This window comes from Sus scrofa, chromosome 3 (assembly GCF_054392235.1).
Source record: "Sus scrofa isolate SSC_HxYL_T2T_F1_AM1 chromosome 3, Sscrofa_HxYL_maternal_Yorkshire_Landrace_v2.0, whole genome shotgun sequence".
Classification (NCBI taxonomy): domain Eukaryota; kingdom Metazoa; phylum Chordata; class Mammalia; order Artiodactyla; family Suidae; genus Sus; species Sus scrofa.
Window position 1 is genome coordinate 113,696,878 of NC_139385.1, and position 16,217 is coordinate 113,713,094.

At 39.6% G+C, this 16,217-nt stretch overlaps 1 protein-coding gene across 4 annotated transcripts in view; it reads left to right on the forward strand.

Annotated features, from left to right (window-relative positions):
- Positions 1-16,217, forward strand: part of DHX57 (DExH-box helicase 57) — a 74,394-nt gene that overhangs the window by 30,031 nt on the left and 28,146 nt on the right. For all 4 annotated transcript variants that reach the window (XM_021087592.2, XM_021087594.2, XM_021087593.2 and 1 more), the window contains exons 11-12: positions 168-222; positions 1,604-1,809. In XM_021087592.2, the coding sequence (XP_020943251.1) occupies positions 168-222; positions 1,604-1,809 (261 nt within the window). The remainder of the gene's footprint in view (positions 1-167; positions 223-1,603; positions 1,810-16,217) is intronic.

The window sequence follows — 16,217 nt, forward strand, 5'->3', positions numbered from 1 at the left end:
CTTCAAATTTCTATCATCGAAAGCTTTTTTTGGATACTTTTAAGACCACAGAATAAATAGTACCTTTTTGTGCTAAGCTTTGTTTTAAGAGAATTTTACGTACACAAACAATCTCAAGATGAACAGGTATTCTGAGACTTTTCAGTTTTATTTTCTTGTTTTTCTAGGTCGTACATTTCCTGTTGATCAATATTTTCTGGAAGATGCAATTGCTGTGACAAGGTAAAGAAGGCATTAATTAAGGCTTGGTAGAAGTCCTTAAAAACAGAATTATTATTTTATCTTATGTGCCTGGACACTAATAACCGTATTAGTTTTCTGTCTAATTTTTTTTTTTTTTTTTAGGGCCGCACCCAAGGCATATGGAAGTTCCCAGGCTAGGGGTCAAATCAGAGCTGCAGTTGCCAGTCTACACCACAGCCACAGCAACTCCAGATCCAAGTCATGTCTGTAACCTACATCACAGCTCATGGCAACACTGGATCCTTATCCCACTGAGCAAGGCCAGTGCTCGAACCTGCATCCTCATGAATACTATTCAGATTAGTTTCTGCTGAGCCATGACCAGAACTCCAGCCACAACAGGAACTCCTCTGATTTTTCTGTATGGACATTTTGTTTTCCCCTTTCAGTGAATATTTGTTATATAAATTATCTAATTTCACAGGCTGTGTTATATATTAAGAGTAATGACTCTGGAACCCCTGCTCTAAACTTTGGGTGATAACGATGTATGGATGTCAGTTCATCAGTTGTATGTGCCTGGCATATAGCAAATGCTTTATATATGTTAGCTATTATTATCATTATTCTACCTTCAAAGAGTTTGTAGTTTATATGAGTGTTAAGATGTCTGTATACGTTCAGTATTGGGTAGGAAATAGTAATGTCTATTGGATACCAAGAGATTTTCTCCCCTTCGAAAGCTCTTCTTCCTCTTCCTGTGCTTTGACCTTGAAGATTCCTCAAGGCTTTGTCTTTGTTTCATCTCACTGTTAAACTCTGCTGTGGCTCTCTCAGACTTATATGATTTCAGCTGTCACCTCTGTGCTGGGAACACTCAGATCAGCATCTCCATTCCTGACCTCTGAGCTCCAGAATGAAAACACCTTTGATGTCTCACATGTTAAACTCAACCAGAATTATTTTCCTTTTCACTGCTTCTTCTATTCCTAATAAGCCCCCTCCTAATTCTCTATTTATTTAATGATACAATATTCTCAAGCTGAAAACCCCAAAACAGTGGCTCTCAAACTTTAGTGTGCAGTAAGCATACTTAGGGAGCATGTTAAGATTATTGTTTTGTGGGTCCTGTCCCACTTACGTGGAATACGAATCTGGAGAAATCATCTTTCAGCTAGTTTGCTCATCTTTTTTCTCTCAATTTTCCAAACTGACTGCCTCCAGAATTATTTTTAAACAGAACCAAAAGCATTCCAGTGCACTCTCCACCAACAATCCTGGTCTGGTGGAAGAATAGCACATGAATTGGGCAGAAACAGAGCAATATTCTGCTGAATGAGCATGTAAAATAGGTGACTATTTTCATTCCTTCCCAGCAGACCCACATCCACACACGCATTCCTTCGTCTCCCTTCCCCAGGTACGTGTTACAGGATGGGAGCCCGTACGCGCGCTCCACGAAGCAGATGTCAAAGGAAAAGCTCAGGGCGAGGCGCAACCGAACCGCCTTTGAGGAGGTGGAGGAGGACCTGAGGCTCTCCCTGCACCTTCAGGATCAGGACTCTGTCAAAGACGCGCTGCCTGATCAGCAGTTAGATTTTAAGCAGCTCCTGGCCCGCTATAAAGGTAACCTGCTTCCTGGGGGAATATCACGGTTATGACAAAGATAACTAGCTTTTCTCCCTTCATGATCCAGAAGAGGAAAAATGTGGCTCTTAAAGTTAATGTGTCTTTAATTCATCAGAACAATCTTAGAAAAAAATAACAGTTCCAACATATTTTAGATTGAAAGTGTTTTTTATTTATCAGTGGTTTTTTTTCTGATTATAAAAGAAATGTGTTCATTATAGAAAAATTGGGAGGTAGTAAAATATAAAGTATATTCTTGAGTATTTTATAAGTTTGTATTTCAGTATTATAAGTTTGTAAGACTACCATGAACTCTCATATATCCTTTACGCTGATTTACAAATTTTTAAAAAATGTTTTATTAAAATATAGTTGATTAAGTGTTCCTTCAACTTCTGCTATATAGCACAGTGACCCAGCCATGTATGTGTGTGTGTGTGTGTGTACACACACACACACACATACTTTTTGTGGGGGGGGACTTTTGTCTTTTTAGGGCCACACCCTCGGCATATGGAAGTTTCCAGGCTAGGGGTCAAATCAGAACCGTAGCTGCTGGCCTACACCACAGCCACAGCAACGCAGGATCCAAGCTGCATCTGTGACCTACACCACAGGCCATGGCAACACTGGATTCTTAACCCACTGCTCGATGCCTGGGATCAAACCCGAGCCTCATGGGTACTAGTTGGGTTCGTTAACCACTGAACCACGAAGGGAAATCCTCTTTTTTTTTTTTCATACTCTCCTTAATATTGTTCTAACCTAAGAGACTGTGCAGAGTTGCCTGTGTTGTAACAGTAGGACCCCATTATCCATACCTTCTGTGCCCACTTTCTGGAGAGTTTTTATCAGAAATGGGTGTTAAATTTTGTCAAAAGCTTTTTCTGCATCTATTGAGATGATCATATGGTTTTTATTTTTCAGTTTGTTGATGTGGTGTATCGCATGATAGATTTCCAGATATTGAAGAATTCTTGCATCCCTGGGATAAATCCCACTTAGTCATGGTGTATGATCTTTTTTTTTTTTTTCAGTTTTTTTAATTTTTTATTTTTCCACTGTACAGCAAGGGGATCAAGTTATCCTTACATGTATACATTACAGTTACATTTTTTCCTCACCCTTTGTTCTATTGCAACATGAGTATCTAGACAAAGTTCTCAATGCTATTCAGCAGGATCTCCTTGTAAATCTATTCTAAGTTGTGTCTGATAAGCCCAAGCTCCCGATCCCTCCCACTCCCTCCCCCTCCCATCAGGCATCCACAAGTCTTTTCTCCAAGTCCATGATTTTCATTTCTGAGGAGATGTTCATTTGTGCTGGATATTAGATTCCAGTTATAAGTGATATCATATGGTATTTGTCTTTGTCTTTCTGGCTCATTTCACTCAGTATGAGAGTCTCTAGTTCCATCCATGTTGCTGCAAATGGCATTATGTCATTCTTTTTATGGCTGAGTAGTATTCCATTGTGTATATATACCACATCTTCCGAATCCAATCATCTGTCGATGGACATTTGGGTTGTTTCCATGTCCTGGCTATTGTGAATAGTGCTGCAATGAACATGCGGGTGCATGTGTCTCTTTTAAGTAGAGCTTTGTCCGGATAGATGCCCAAGAGTGGGATTGCAGGGTCATATGGAAGTTCTATGTATAGATTTCTAAGGTATCTCCAAACTGTTCTCCATAGTGGCTGTACCAGTTTACATTCCCACCAACAGTGCAGGAGGGTTCCCTTTTCTCCACAGCCCCTCCAGCACTTGTTATTTGTGGATTTATTAATGATGGCCATTCTGACTGGTGTGAGGTGGTATCTCATGGTAGTTTTGATTTGCATTTCTCTTATAATCAGCGATGTTGAGCATTTTTTCATGTGTTTGCTGGCCATCTGTATATCTTCTTTGGAGAAATGTCTGTTCAGGTCTTTTGCCCATTTTTCCATTGATTGATTGGTTTTTTTGCTGTTGAGTTGTATAAGTTGCTTATATATTCTAGAGATTAAGCCCTGGTTGGTTGCATCATTTGAAACTATTTTCTCCCATTCTGTAAGTTGTCTTTTTGTTATCTTTTTGGTTTCCTTTGCTGTGCAAAAGCTTTTCAGTTTGATGAGGTCCCATGGGTTTATTTTTGCTCTAATTTCTATTGCTTTGGGAGACTGACCTGAGAAAATATTCATGATGTTGATGTCAGAGAGGGTTTTGCCTATGTTTTCTTCTAGGAGTTTGATGGTGCCCTGTTTTATATTTAAGTCTTTCAGCCATTTTGAGTTTATTTTTGTGCATGGTGTGAGGGTGTGTTCTAGTGTCATTGCTTTGCATGCAGCTGTCCAGGTTTCCCAGCAATGCTTGCTGAATAGACTTTCTTTTTTTTTTTTTTTTTTTTTTTGTCTTTTTGTCTTTTGTTGTTGTTGTTGTTGTTGTTGCTATTTCTTGGTCCGCTCCCATGGCATATGGAGGTTCCCAGGCTAGGGGTTGAATCGGAGCTGTAGCCACCGGCCTACGCCAGAGGCACAGCAACGCAGGATCCGAGCCGCGTCTGCAACCTACACCACAGCTCACGGCAATGCCGGATCGTTAACCCACTGAGCAAGGGCAGGGACCGAACCGCAACCTCATGGTTCCTAGTCGGATTCGTTAACCACTGCGCCACGACGGGAACTCCTGAATAGACTTTCTTTTTCCCATTTTATATTCTTGCCTCCCTTGTCAAAGATGAATTGACCATAGGTGTCAGGGTTTATTTCTGGATTCTCTATTCTGTTCCATTGGTCTGTCTGTCTGTTTTGATACCAGTACCACACTGTTTTGATGACTGTGGCTTTGTAGTATTTCTTGAAGTCTGGGAGAGTTATGCCTCCTGCTTGGTTTTTGTTTCTCAGGATTGCTTTGGCGATTCTGGGTCTTTTGTGGTTCCATATAAATGTTTGGATTGTTTGTTCTAGTTCTGTGAAGAATGTCATGGGTAATTTGATAGGGATTGCATTGAATCTGTAGATTGCTTTGGGCCATATGGCCATTTTTACAATATTGATTTTTCCAATCCATTTCTTTACATCTTCTTTGATTTCTTTGATTAAGGTTTTATAGTTCTCAGCATATAGGTCCTTTACCTCCTTGGTCAGGTGTATTCTGAGGTATTTGATTTTGTGAGGTGCAATTTTAAAAGGTATCGTATTTTTGTATTCCTTTTCTAATATTTCATTGCTGGTATACAGAAATGCAACTGACTTCTGAATGTTAATCTTATATCCTGCTACTTTGCTGAATTTATTAATCAGTTCAAGTAGTTTTGGGGTTGAGTCCTTAGGGTTTTCTATGTAACCATACAGTGACAGTTTGATCTCTTCTCTTCCTATATGGATGCCTTTTATTTCTCTTGTTTGTCTAATTGCTGTGGCTAGGACTTCCAAAACTATGTTGAAGAGCAGTGGTGAGAGTGGGCATCCCTGTCTTGTTCCAGATTTGAGTGAGAAGGCTTTCAGTTTTTCCCCATTGAGGATTATATTTGCTGTGGGTTTATCATAAATGGCTTTGATTATATTCAGGAATGTTCCCTCTATACCCACTTTGGCGAGGGTCTTGATCATGAATGGATGTTGGACTTTGTCAAATGCTTTTTCTGCATCTATTGAGATGATCATATGATTTCTGACTTTTTTTTTGTTAATGTGGTGTATGATGCTGATTGATTTGCGTATGTTGAACCATCCTTGTGAACCTGGGATGAACCCAACCTGGTCATGGTATATAATTTTTTTGATATGTTGTTGGATTTGGTTGGCTAAGATTTTGTTGAGAATTTTTGCATCTATATTCATCAATGATATTATTGGCTGATAGTTTTCTTTTTTGGTGGTATCTCTGTCTGGTTTTGGAACGAGGGTGATGGTGGCATCATAGAATGTCTTTGGGAGTATTCCTTCTTCTTCAACCTTTTGAAAGAGTTTAAGGAGGATGGGCACCAATTCCTCTTTATATGTTTGATAGAATTCACCTGTGAAGCCATCTGGTCCTGGACTTTTATTTGTAGGGAGTGATTTTATGACCTCTTCAATTTCATTTCTAGTGATCGGTCTGTTCAGTTGGTCTGTTTCTTCTTGATTCAGTTTTGGCAGGCTGTAAGATTCTAGAAAATTGTCCATTTCTTCCAGATTGTCAAACTTGTTGCCGTATAGTTGTTCATAGTATTCTCTTATGATTTTTCGTATTTCTGCAGTATCCGTTGTGATTTCTCCCTTTTCATTTATAATTTTGGTTATTTGGGTTCTTTCTCTCCTCTTTTTAGTGAGTCTGGCCAGGGGTTTGTCAGTTTTGTTTACCTTTTCAAAGAACCAGCTCTTGGTTTTATTAATTTTCTCTATTGTTTTTTGAGTCTCTATTTTATTGATTTCTTCTTTGATCTTTATAATTTCCTTCCTTCTGCTGACTTTAGGACTTTTTTGTTCTTCTTTTTCTAATTCATTTAGGTGGAGGGTTAAGTTGTCAATTTGGGGTCTTTCTTCTTTTTTGAGAAAGGCCTGTATTGCTATAAATTTCCCTCTGAGCACTGCTTTCGCAGCATCCCATAGATTTTGAGAGGTTGTGTCTTCATTATCATTTGTTTCAAGGTAGTTTTTAATTTCTTTCTTGATTTCCTCATTGACCCATTGGTTTTTTAGTAGCATGTTGTTTAGTCTCCATGTAGTAGGTTTTTTCTCTTTGCTTTTCCCATGGTTGATTTCTAATTTCATGCCATTGTGGTCAGAGAAGATACTTGAGATAATTTATATGCTCCTAAATTTTTTTTTTTTTTTTTTTTTTTTTTTTTTTTTTTTTTTTTTGTCTTTTTGCCTTTTCTAGGGCTGCACCTGTGGCATATGGAGGTTCCCAAGCTAGGAGTCTAATCAGAGTCGCAACCGATGGCCTACGCCACAGGCACAGCAACGCAGGATCCGAGCTGCATCTGCAACCTACACCACAGCTCACAGCAATGCCGGGTCCTTAACCCACTGAGCAAGGCCAGGGACCGAACCCACAACCTCATGGTTCTCAGTCGGATTCGTTAACCACTGCGCCACAATGGGAACTCCTATGCTCCTAAATTTATTGAGGTTAGCTTTGTGTCCCAGTATGTGGTCAATTCTTGAGAATGTTCCATGAGCATTTGAGAAGAATGTGTATTCTGATTTTTTTGGATGTAGTGTCCTGAAGATATCAATTAAGTCTAACTTTTCTATTGTTTCCTTTAGGATCTCTGTTGCTTTATTGGTTTTCTGTCTAGAGGATCTGTCCATTGATGTGAGGGGGGTGTTTAGGTCTCCTACTATGATTGTATTCTCATCAATATCTCCCTTTATGTCTGTTAATATTTGTTGTATGTATCTGGGTGCTCCTATGTTTGGGGCATATATGTTGATGATAGTAACATCCTCTCCTTGGATGGATCCCTTAATCATTAAGTAGTGTCCTTCTTTGTCTTTCTTTATGTCTTTTGTTTTAAAGTCTATTTTGTCTGATATGAGCATTGCAACTCCTGCTTTTCTGTCATGTCTATTGGCGTGAAATATTTCCCCCCCCCTTTCACTTTCAATCTATATGTATCTTTTGTCCTAAGGTGAGTTTCTTGTAGGCAGTATATTGAAGGTTTTTGCCTTTTTATCCACTCAGCCACTCTGTGTCTTTTGATTGGGGCATTCAGTCCATTGACATTTAAGGTGATAATTGATAGATGATTATTTATTGCCATTTTGAACCTCGTATTCCAGTTGATTCTATGGTTCTCCATTCTTCCTTTCTTTTTTTTGGTTGGATGGTCTCCTGTTATTATCTGCTTGAGTGTATTTTTTTTTTCATTTTTTGCAAATGCAATATTTGGTTTTGGCTTGTGGTTGCCCTGTTTTTTAAATATGCTAACCCCTTCCCATAATTGTGTGTTTTAGCCTGATGGTCCTGTAAGTTCAAACACTTCATTACTATATTAAAATTAAGAGAAACATATAAACAAACAAACAAAAAGGGTTATTTATTTGCTAACATCCCTTGCCCACATTTTATGGTTTTGATGACTCTTTTTTATTTTTTTCTTTTTAATTTTATTTTGTTTGAAGCATGTTCATGATTAAATCTGTATGCTGGCTTATTTGAGTGACTGCTCTCTGATTGCGGTTTCAGTTCTTGATTGGCTTTTCAGTACTCCAACTTACTGCTACACTCTTCTCTGCATCTGGTGATTCCTCCAGTTAGTTTGATCTTTCCCCCGAGTAGGTGACTTTCCAGAGTGCGGAATCCCTTTCTCCTCCTCAGTTCCCTTTTGGGAGCGCCCATCCCACTCGGATTCACCTTCTCTCACTCTCCTCTTTTTTCCCATTCTGCCCAGTAATGTCACGAACTTCTTGCCGTTATTGGAGTTTAGGTTCCTCTGCCAGCGATTGGTTGCTGTTCTGTGTGAGTCATTTATTCTGTAGATGTGCTTTTTTTGTTGTGTTTGTGGGAGAGGGCGAGCGAGTCCCCCTACTCCTCCACCATCTTGTCCTCCACTCTGTATGATCTTTTTAATATATATTTGGATGCAGTTTGCTAATATTTTGTTTAGGATTTTTGCATCTATGTTTATCAGTGATGTTGGCCTATAATTTTCTTTTTTTGTGGTATCTTTTTCTGGTTTTGGTATCAGGGTGATGGTGGCTTCATAGATGAACTTGGGAGTGTTCCTTCCTCTGCAGTTTTTTGGAAGAGTTTCAGAAGAGGTGTTAACTCTTCCCTGAATGTTTGATAGAATTCACCTGTGAGGCCATCAGGTCCTGGACTTCTGTTTTTTGGAAGTTTTTTAATCACATTTTCAGTTTCAGTGCTCGTGACTGGTCTGTTCATCTTTTCTATCTCATCTTAGTTTAGTCTCGGAAGGTTGTACTTTTCTAAGAATTTGTCCATTTCTTCTAGGTTGTCCATTTTATTGACACATAGCTGCTTATAGCAGTCTCTTAGGATCCTTTGTATTTTTGTGATGTCTGTTGTAACTTCTCCTTTTTCATTTCTAATTTTATTCATTTGAACCTTCTCCCTTTTTTTCTTGATAAGTCTGGTTAAAGGTTATCAATTTTGTTGATCTTTTCAAAGAACCAGCTTTTGGTTTCATTGATCTTCTTTATTGTTTTTTTGTCTCTATGTCATTAATTTCTGCTCTAATCTCTATGATTTCTTTCCTTCTACTAATTTTGGACTTTGTTCTTCCTTCTCTGGATGTTTAAGGTGTAAGTTTGGTTATTTGAGTCTTTTCTTCTTTCCTGAGATAAGATTGTATTGCTATAAACTTCCCTCTCAGAACTGCTTTTGTGGTGTCCCATAGGTTTTGGATTGTTGTATCTTCATTGTCCTTTGTCTCTAAGTATCTTTTGATTTCCTCTTTGATTTCTTTCAGTGATCTCGTGGTTGTTTAGTTACGTATTGTTTAGTTTCCAGGAGTTTGTGTTTTTTGCTGTTTTTTTTTTGTTGTTGTTTTTTGTTTTTTGTTTTTTTCTTGTAGTCTATTTCTAGTCTCATAGCATTGTGGTCAGAGAAAATATTTGAAATAATTTCAATTTTTTCAAAATTTACCAAGGCTTGTTCTTTGGCCCAAGATGTGATCTATCCTGGAGAATGTTCCATGTGCACTTGAGAAGGAATGTATATTGTATTGCTTTGGGATGGAAAGTTCTATAAATATCAGTTGTCTATCTGCTCTAGTGTTCCATTTAAGGCCTGTGTTTCCTTGTTGATTTTCTGTCTGGACGATCTGTCCACTGGTGTAAGTAGAGTGTTAAAGTCCCTCACCACTCTTGTGTTGCTGTCGATTTCTCCTTTTACGGCTGTTAGCAGTTGCCTTATATATTGTGTTGCTCCTATGTTGGGTGCATATATATTTACAATTGTTGTATCTTCTTCTCAGATTGATTATTATGTAATGTCCTTTGTCTCTTGTGACCTTCTTTATTTTAAAATCTATTTTGAGAGTTTCTGTTGTGGCTCAGTGGTAGCAACTCCAACTAGTATCCATGAGGATGCAGGTTCAATCCCTGGCCTTGCTCAGTGGGTTAAAGATCCACCTATGAGATGTGGTGTAGCTTGCAGATTCGCCTCGGATCTGGTGTTGCTGTGGCTGTGGCCTAGGCCAGCAGCTATAGCTCTGATTTGACCCCTAGTCTGGTAACTTCCATATGCCATGGGTATAGCCCTAAAAAGGCCAAAAAAAAAAAATCTATTTTGTCTGATATGATTATTGCTAACCACTTTTCTCTTATTTCCATTTGCATGTAATACTTTCTTTCATCTCCTCACTTTTAAGTCCATACGTATCCTTAGATCTGAAGTGGAGCTCTTGTAAACAGCATGTATATGGGTCTTGTTTTTGTATCCATTCAGCCAATGTATGTCTTTTAGTTGGAGCATTTAATCTATTTACATTCAATTTGATTATGAATAAGTATGTACTTATTGCCATTTTCTTAATTTTGGATTGTTATTTTGGGTCTTAGTTCTTCCCTTCCTTCCTCTTTTGTTGTCTTCTTTTGTGATTTGCTGACCATCTTTAGTGTTATGTTTGGATTGTTTTTTCTTTTTTATGTGTGTGTCCGTTATAGTTTTTTGATTTGTGGTTCCTGCTGTATTTTGATATAGCCATTTATATGTGTGCAGAATTGTTTCTGGTTGCTGGTCTCTTAATTTCAAATGCATTTTCAGTGTTCTGCATTTGTTCTCTCCTCATGCTTGCTAGTTTTGATATCATATTTGTCAGTGGGTGAATTCCTGCTTTTATGTTATCTTTGCCTTTACCAGTGAGCTTTTTCATTTGTAATTTTGTTTCTAATTGTGGCTTTTACTTTTCTGCTTAGAGAAGCTGCTTTAGTAGTTGTTGTAGAGCTGGTTTGAATGTCCTGAATTCTCTTAGCTTTTGTTTGTCTGAAAAGTTTTTGATCTCTCTATCAGATCTGAATGAGAGCTTTGCTGGGTAGAGTTCTTGGTTCTAGGTTCCTCCTCTTCATCACTTCAAATAGATCTTGCCACTCCCTTCTGGTGTGTAGTTTCTGCTGAAAAATCAGTTTTTATCCTTATGGGGATTCCCTTGTATGTTATTTGTTGCTTTTCCCTTGCGGCTTTTAGTATTTTTTCCTTTTATTTAATTTTTGTTAATTTGATTAGTATGTGCCTCACTGTGTTTCTCCTTGGGTTTATCCTAGTATGGGTTTCTGTGTGCTTCCTCAGCTTAAGTGTTTCCTTTCCTATATATTGGGGAAATTTTTGGCTATAATCTCTTCAAATATTTTCTCTGACCCTTTCTCTTCTCCCTCTGGAACCCCTATGATGTGAATGCTGGTGTGTTTAATGTTGTCCCAGAGGTCTCTTAGACTCTCCTCAGTTCTTTTCGTTCTTTTTTCTTTACTCTTTTTGGTGGCAGTGATTTCCACCACTCTGTCTTCCACCTCATTTATTCATTCTTCTGCTTCAGTTATTCTGCTATTGATTCCTTCTAGTGTATTTTTCATTTCAGATATTGTGCTAGCCGTCTAGTTTGCTTGCTTTTTATATTTTCTACCTCTTTATTAAACATTTCCTTTAACATCTCAATTTATGTCTCCATTTTTTTCCCAATATCTTGGATCATCTTTACAATCAACACTTGAATTCTTTTTCAGGTAGATTGCCTATCTCCTCATCATTTAGTTGTTTTTGTATGTTTTTGTCTTGTTCCTTTGTCTGAAAGCTACTTCTTTGTTGTCTCATAATGTCTCCTCTTCTGTTTATCATCCCCTTGACAGCAGGTATGTAGATACAGTCCTGGAGTTCTCAGGAGTCATAGCAGTTCACATGTAACCAGAGCAAGTGATGGGAGTAGCAGTATCACTCTACCTCTCCTGGAACTGGGTGGCTGTTAGGGGTGGGGTCTATTAGGAAAGTGGCAATGATTCACAGTTCACAGGATTGCTTTTGTAGAATGCTGGGGCAGCAGTGGCTTCTGTGACCCCTGCTACTAACATGTAGCTCTCAGGATTTTCCTGTAGCTGGTAATGTCAGCAGCTGCTCCTTTGCCAGGGAGCTCTCTGTAGCTGTGGGGGCAGGCATCATTCTGCATTCACTCTCCTCATTTGGCCACTCTAGGGATTTCTCTCTCTGTAGCCCCAAGTGAGCAGCTGTGCCCAACCTGTTGCTAACAGGCTCTCTCTGTAGCTGCAGGATGTGCACTTCTGGCAGTTCCCCCCGCCCCCCCGGCTTCTGGCAGGAGTGCTCTCTATAACTGCCATGGATCAGAATGTGGACAAATGGGCCTCCCAGTTGTGCATTTCCTGGTCAGGTAGTTTGCAGCTAACTCCCTTCAGAGAACGTGCACTGGCGGCCCTCTCACAACTCCCCTGGTGTGAAACAGATGCTGCTAGTGCAAGAGCCACCAGCAGGAGCTGAGGAGCTTATGTTGTTTCCCCAGGTTATTACTCCTGTTTTGCGTTCTCCGTAGCCCTAAGGGCGGGGCTGCTCCCCAGCTGTTGCTAGGCAACCTCTGGGGCTAAGTGACTCCTAGGGCTGAAGCAGTGTCCTGCAGCCTGAGAGCGAGTGCTGGGAACAAGGCTCTGGCAATGGATCCCGCCCATTCCCTCCAGTCCCCCCAAACAATGGCACCTAGCCTCTTAGCCCAGCTGGGTTGCCTCAGCTTTCACCCTCAGGTGTTGTCTCCCTATACTCTAGTCCCTCCAGGCTGTTTCTGTGTGGCCAACCTCAGTTTTTTCCCCGCATAGCCAGCCCCAGCTCTCTCTTCGAGGCTGATATCTAAGGCCAGAATTTTATTTATTTTTTTTTATTTTTATTTATTTATTTATTTATTTATTTTGTCTTTTGTCTTTTGTTGTTGTTGTTGTTGCTATTTCTTGGGCCGCTCCCGCGGCATATGGAGGTGCCCAGGCTAGGGGTCGAATCGGAGCTGTAGCCACCGGCCTACGCCAGAGCCACAGCAACGCAGGATCTGAGCCGCGTCTGCAACCTACACCACAGCTCACGGCAACGCCGGATCGTTAACCCACTGAGCAAGGGCAGGGACCGAACCCGCAACCTCATGGTTCCTAGTCAGATTCGTTAACCACTGCGCCACGACGGGAACTCCTAAGTCCAGAATTTTAGTTCCCAACACTTGCTGGCACTGCCATTTGGCTGTCAGTTGCCGTAGTACTGACCGCTTGTGGAGGACTGTTTGTGTTTTAACTGCTTCACACCGATTGCTGTGTTCTCCTCCAGAACTCTAAAGCTCCTCCTCTGTCCTGGCTGACCTCTTCGCTGGTGGGGGTACTTCCCAGGGTGCAAGCGCTTTTCCTCTTTCCAGGTCCCATCTTGCTTCTTTTCTCTTGTTTCTTCTTTCTTTTGTCCTATACAGTTTCCTGAAGTTTTTCATGCACTATCATAATACTGAGGTCTTTTGTCAGTGCTTAGCAAATTTTCTGTGCAAGTATTTCCACATGTAGGTGCATTCTCAATGAATTTGTGGGAGTAGGTAAGTCTCACATCCTACTACTCTGCTATCTTCCTCCAGACCCCACAAATTGTTAATGTTTTGCTTCATTTCCTTTATTATTTGCTTTGTATGCATGTATATACTTTTTCCCTGAATCTTTTGAGGGTAAATAACAGATATGATGCTTTTTATTTTTTTATTTTATTTATTTATTTATTTATTTTTTCATCTTTTTACCTTTTCTAGGGCCTCTTCCCACGGCATATAGAGGTTCCCAGGCTAGGGGTTAAATCAGAGCTATAGCCGCTGGCCTACACCACAGCCACAGCAACTCGGGATCTGAGCCGCATCTGCAACCTACACCACAGCTAATGGCAACGTGGGATCCTTAACCCATTGAGCAAGGCCAGGGGTCGAACCCTCAACCTCCTGATTCCTAGTCAGATTTGTTAACCACTGTGCCACAACAGGAACTCCATGATGCTCTTTAACCTCTAATATTTCAGTAAGTATTTTCTACAAACAAGGATATCCTACATAACAACAGGACATCATCAAAATGAAAATGTTTAACACTGACACAATACTGCTATTTAATCCACAGTCTATATTTCTAATTTTGTCAATTATTTCAATAACGTCCTTTATTGCTATTTTTTAAGTGGTCTAAGATCCAACCATGATTACTTACTACATTCAGTCATTATTGTGTCTTTAGTCTCTTTTGATCTGGAAATATTTGCCAGCCTTTATTTTTCTTTTAAGATTTACATTTTTAAAGAGTTTGGACCAATTATTCTGTAGAATGCCCCTCCATTTGGGTTTGTCTAATTTAGTTCCCACATGATTAATTTTACATTATGCATTTTTGGTTAGAAAACCACAGAAACAATGTTGAGTCCTTCCCAGTGCATCATTATCAGGCAGCACCTGATGTTGGTTTGTCCCATTATTGGCGGTATTGACTTTTTTTTTTGGCTGTACCTGCAACATGCAACAGTTCCTGGGGCAAGGATTAAACTCAAGCCACAGCAGTGACAACCCCAGATCCTTAACCCGCTGAACTACCAGGGAACTCTTAGATTATTTGGTTAAGATGATGACTACATTTCTCCTCTGTGAAGTTACTGTTTATTCCCTTCGTGGTTAATAAGTCAGTTGTGGAGAGAGATTTGAGACTATTTAAATGTCCCCCACCCCCCAAAAAAAAAGAAAAAAAGGAGTTCTCCGGTAGCTCAGTGGGTTAAGGATACAGCATTACCACTATTGTGGCTCTGGTTACTGCTGTGGTTCAGCTACAGTCCCTGGCCTGGAAGCTTACTCATGCCATGGATGTGGCCAAAAAGAAAAAAGAAATAAATACCCTGTAATATCCTCGGAATTTCACCCATTAGTTTTAGCATTTACTGCCCCTTGAAAATAACATCTTTTTTTAGGGTCTGCCCTAAAAAATGCCAAGCATTTTTATGCATGTGGATAGGTGCTCCCTCCTCCCATGCCCAACCCCACCCAGCTTTATTCCATGATAGCCTTTCATACATTCAGTGGGGTTCTACTTTTGCTTTCTTCCTAAAGCCTGGGCAGTTCTCAGCTGCCCTTCTTGCTCTCTTTTCCTTGGACTGCCACCCCAGGTCCTCTTAGCCCTTCCAAAAATAAAAAGTGTTTGCCTTTCAAGGAGTTAGAATCTCTAACCCCTGTTACTACTTCTACAGCAGAAAAGGCAAATGAAATTTTTTTTTTTTTTTTTTTTTTTTTTGCTTCTTCCGCTGAAGTCTCAGTCCTGCATGGAGGATGGTAATCATCAAGGAATTCAGGTATTAGCCATTTGTTCTGCTATTTGGGAAGGTATGCTCCCAAACATTATCTGACTTAATCTTCCAACATCCTGAGAAGTAAGGTTAAGAGCATAGACTCTTATCTTCCTGAGAAGTAAGGTTAAGAGCATAGACTTTTATCTTACTGACCTGGGTTCAGCTCCCCAGGCCCTCATAAAATCAGTTACATTCAAGTTTTTTTCTTTACTGTACCTGATTCCTTATCTATAAAATAGGATTATTTAGGAGATTAAATAAGACAATACAAGTCCACAGCATAATGCCTGGCTTTTAAGTGTAGATTTGTGATTCTCATTAAAATGTCTGACTCAAAAGTTTGTGTTCTTTCTATACATCATACCAGCTGACAATTCCTATTTCCCTCATTCTATGAAATAATTCAACAGGAAAATCTCTTTGGTTTCTCTTTTGAAATTACAGAGTTTCTTTTAAGAATTATGACTATATCTAAGCCATAGGCTTTCTAATTTCAAGCACAGAGCTGCCCAAGTTCAGAAAACACCTCTGAGAACTCTTTTCTGAGGATTTGAGTTTGGGAAACCTGGCTTCGCCCCTGGCTTCTGAATGACACTGGGCTGATCACTTAGCATCTCCAAGTCTCCCTTTCCCTGTAAAACAAAGACTTCAGTTGATTCAATTCTGTCTTCACTTTTATGAAATTAAATGACGTTCCCTAGCTCAATTTTTTTATTTTTATTTTTTCTATTATGGTTGATTTATAGTGTTCTCTCAATTCCTAGCTCAAGTTTTAAAACTTTTTCTAGTTAAAAAGAATAGTAGGAACTCCCACTGTGGTGCAGCAGGATCGGTAGCATCTTGGGGGTGCTGGGACATGGGTTCGATCCCCAGCCCAGCACAGTGGGTTGAGGATCCGGCATTGACTACAGCTATGGCTTAGTTCATAGCTGTGACTTAGATCTGATCCCTGGCCTGGGAGCTCCATATGCCTCGGGCAGCCAAAAAATAAAAATAAAAAAATAAAAGAATCAGTTCTTTTAAAAATGTAATTAGTAAAAACCTGCCAAGCTAAAAAAAATTTTTTTTAATGATTTTCATTTCTCTTTTTTTTCAGTTAGCCGATTCTGTCTTCTTTTTGAAAAGTCTGGCTATTTGGAATCTTG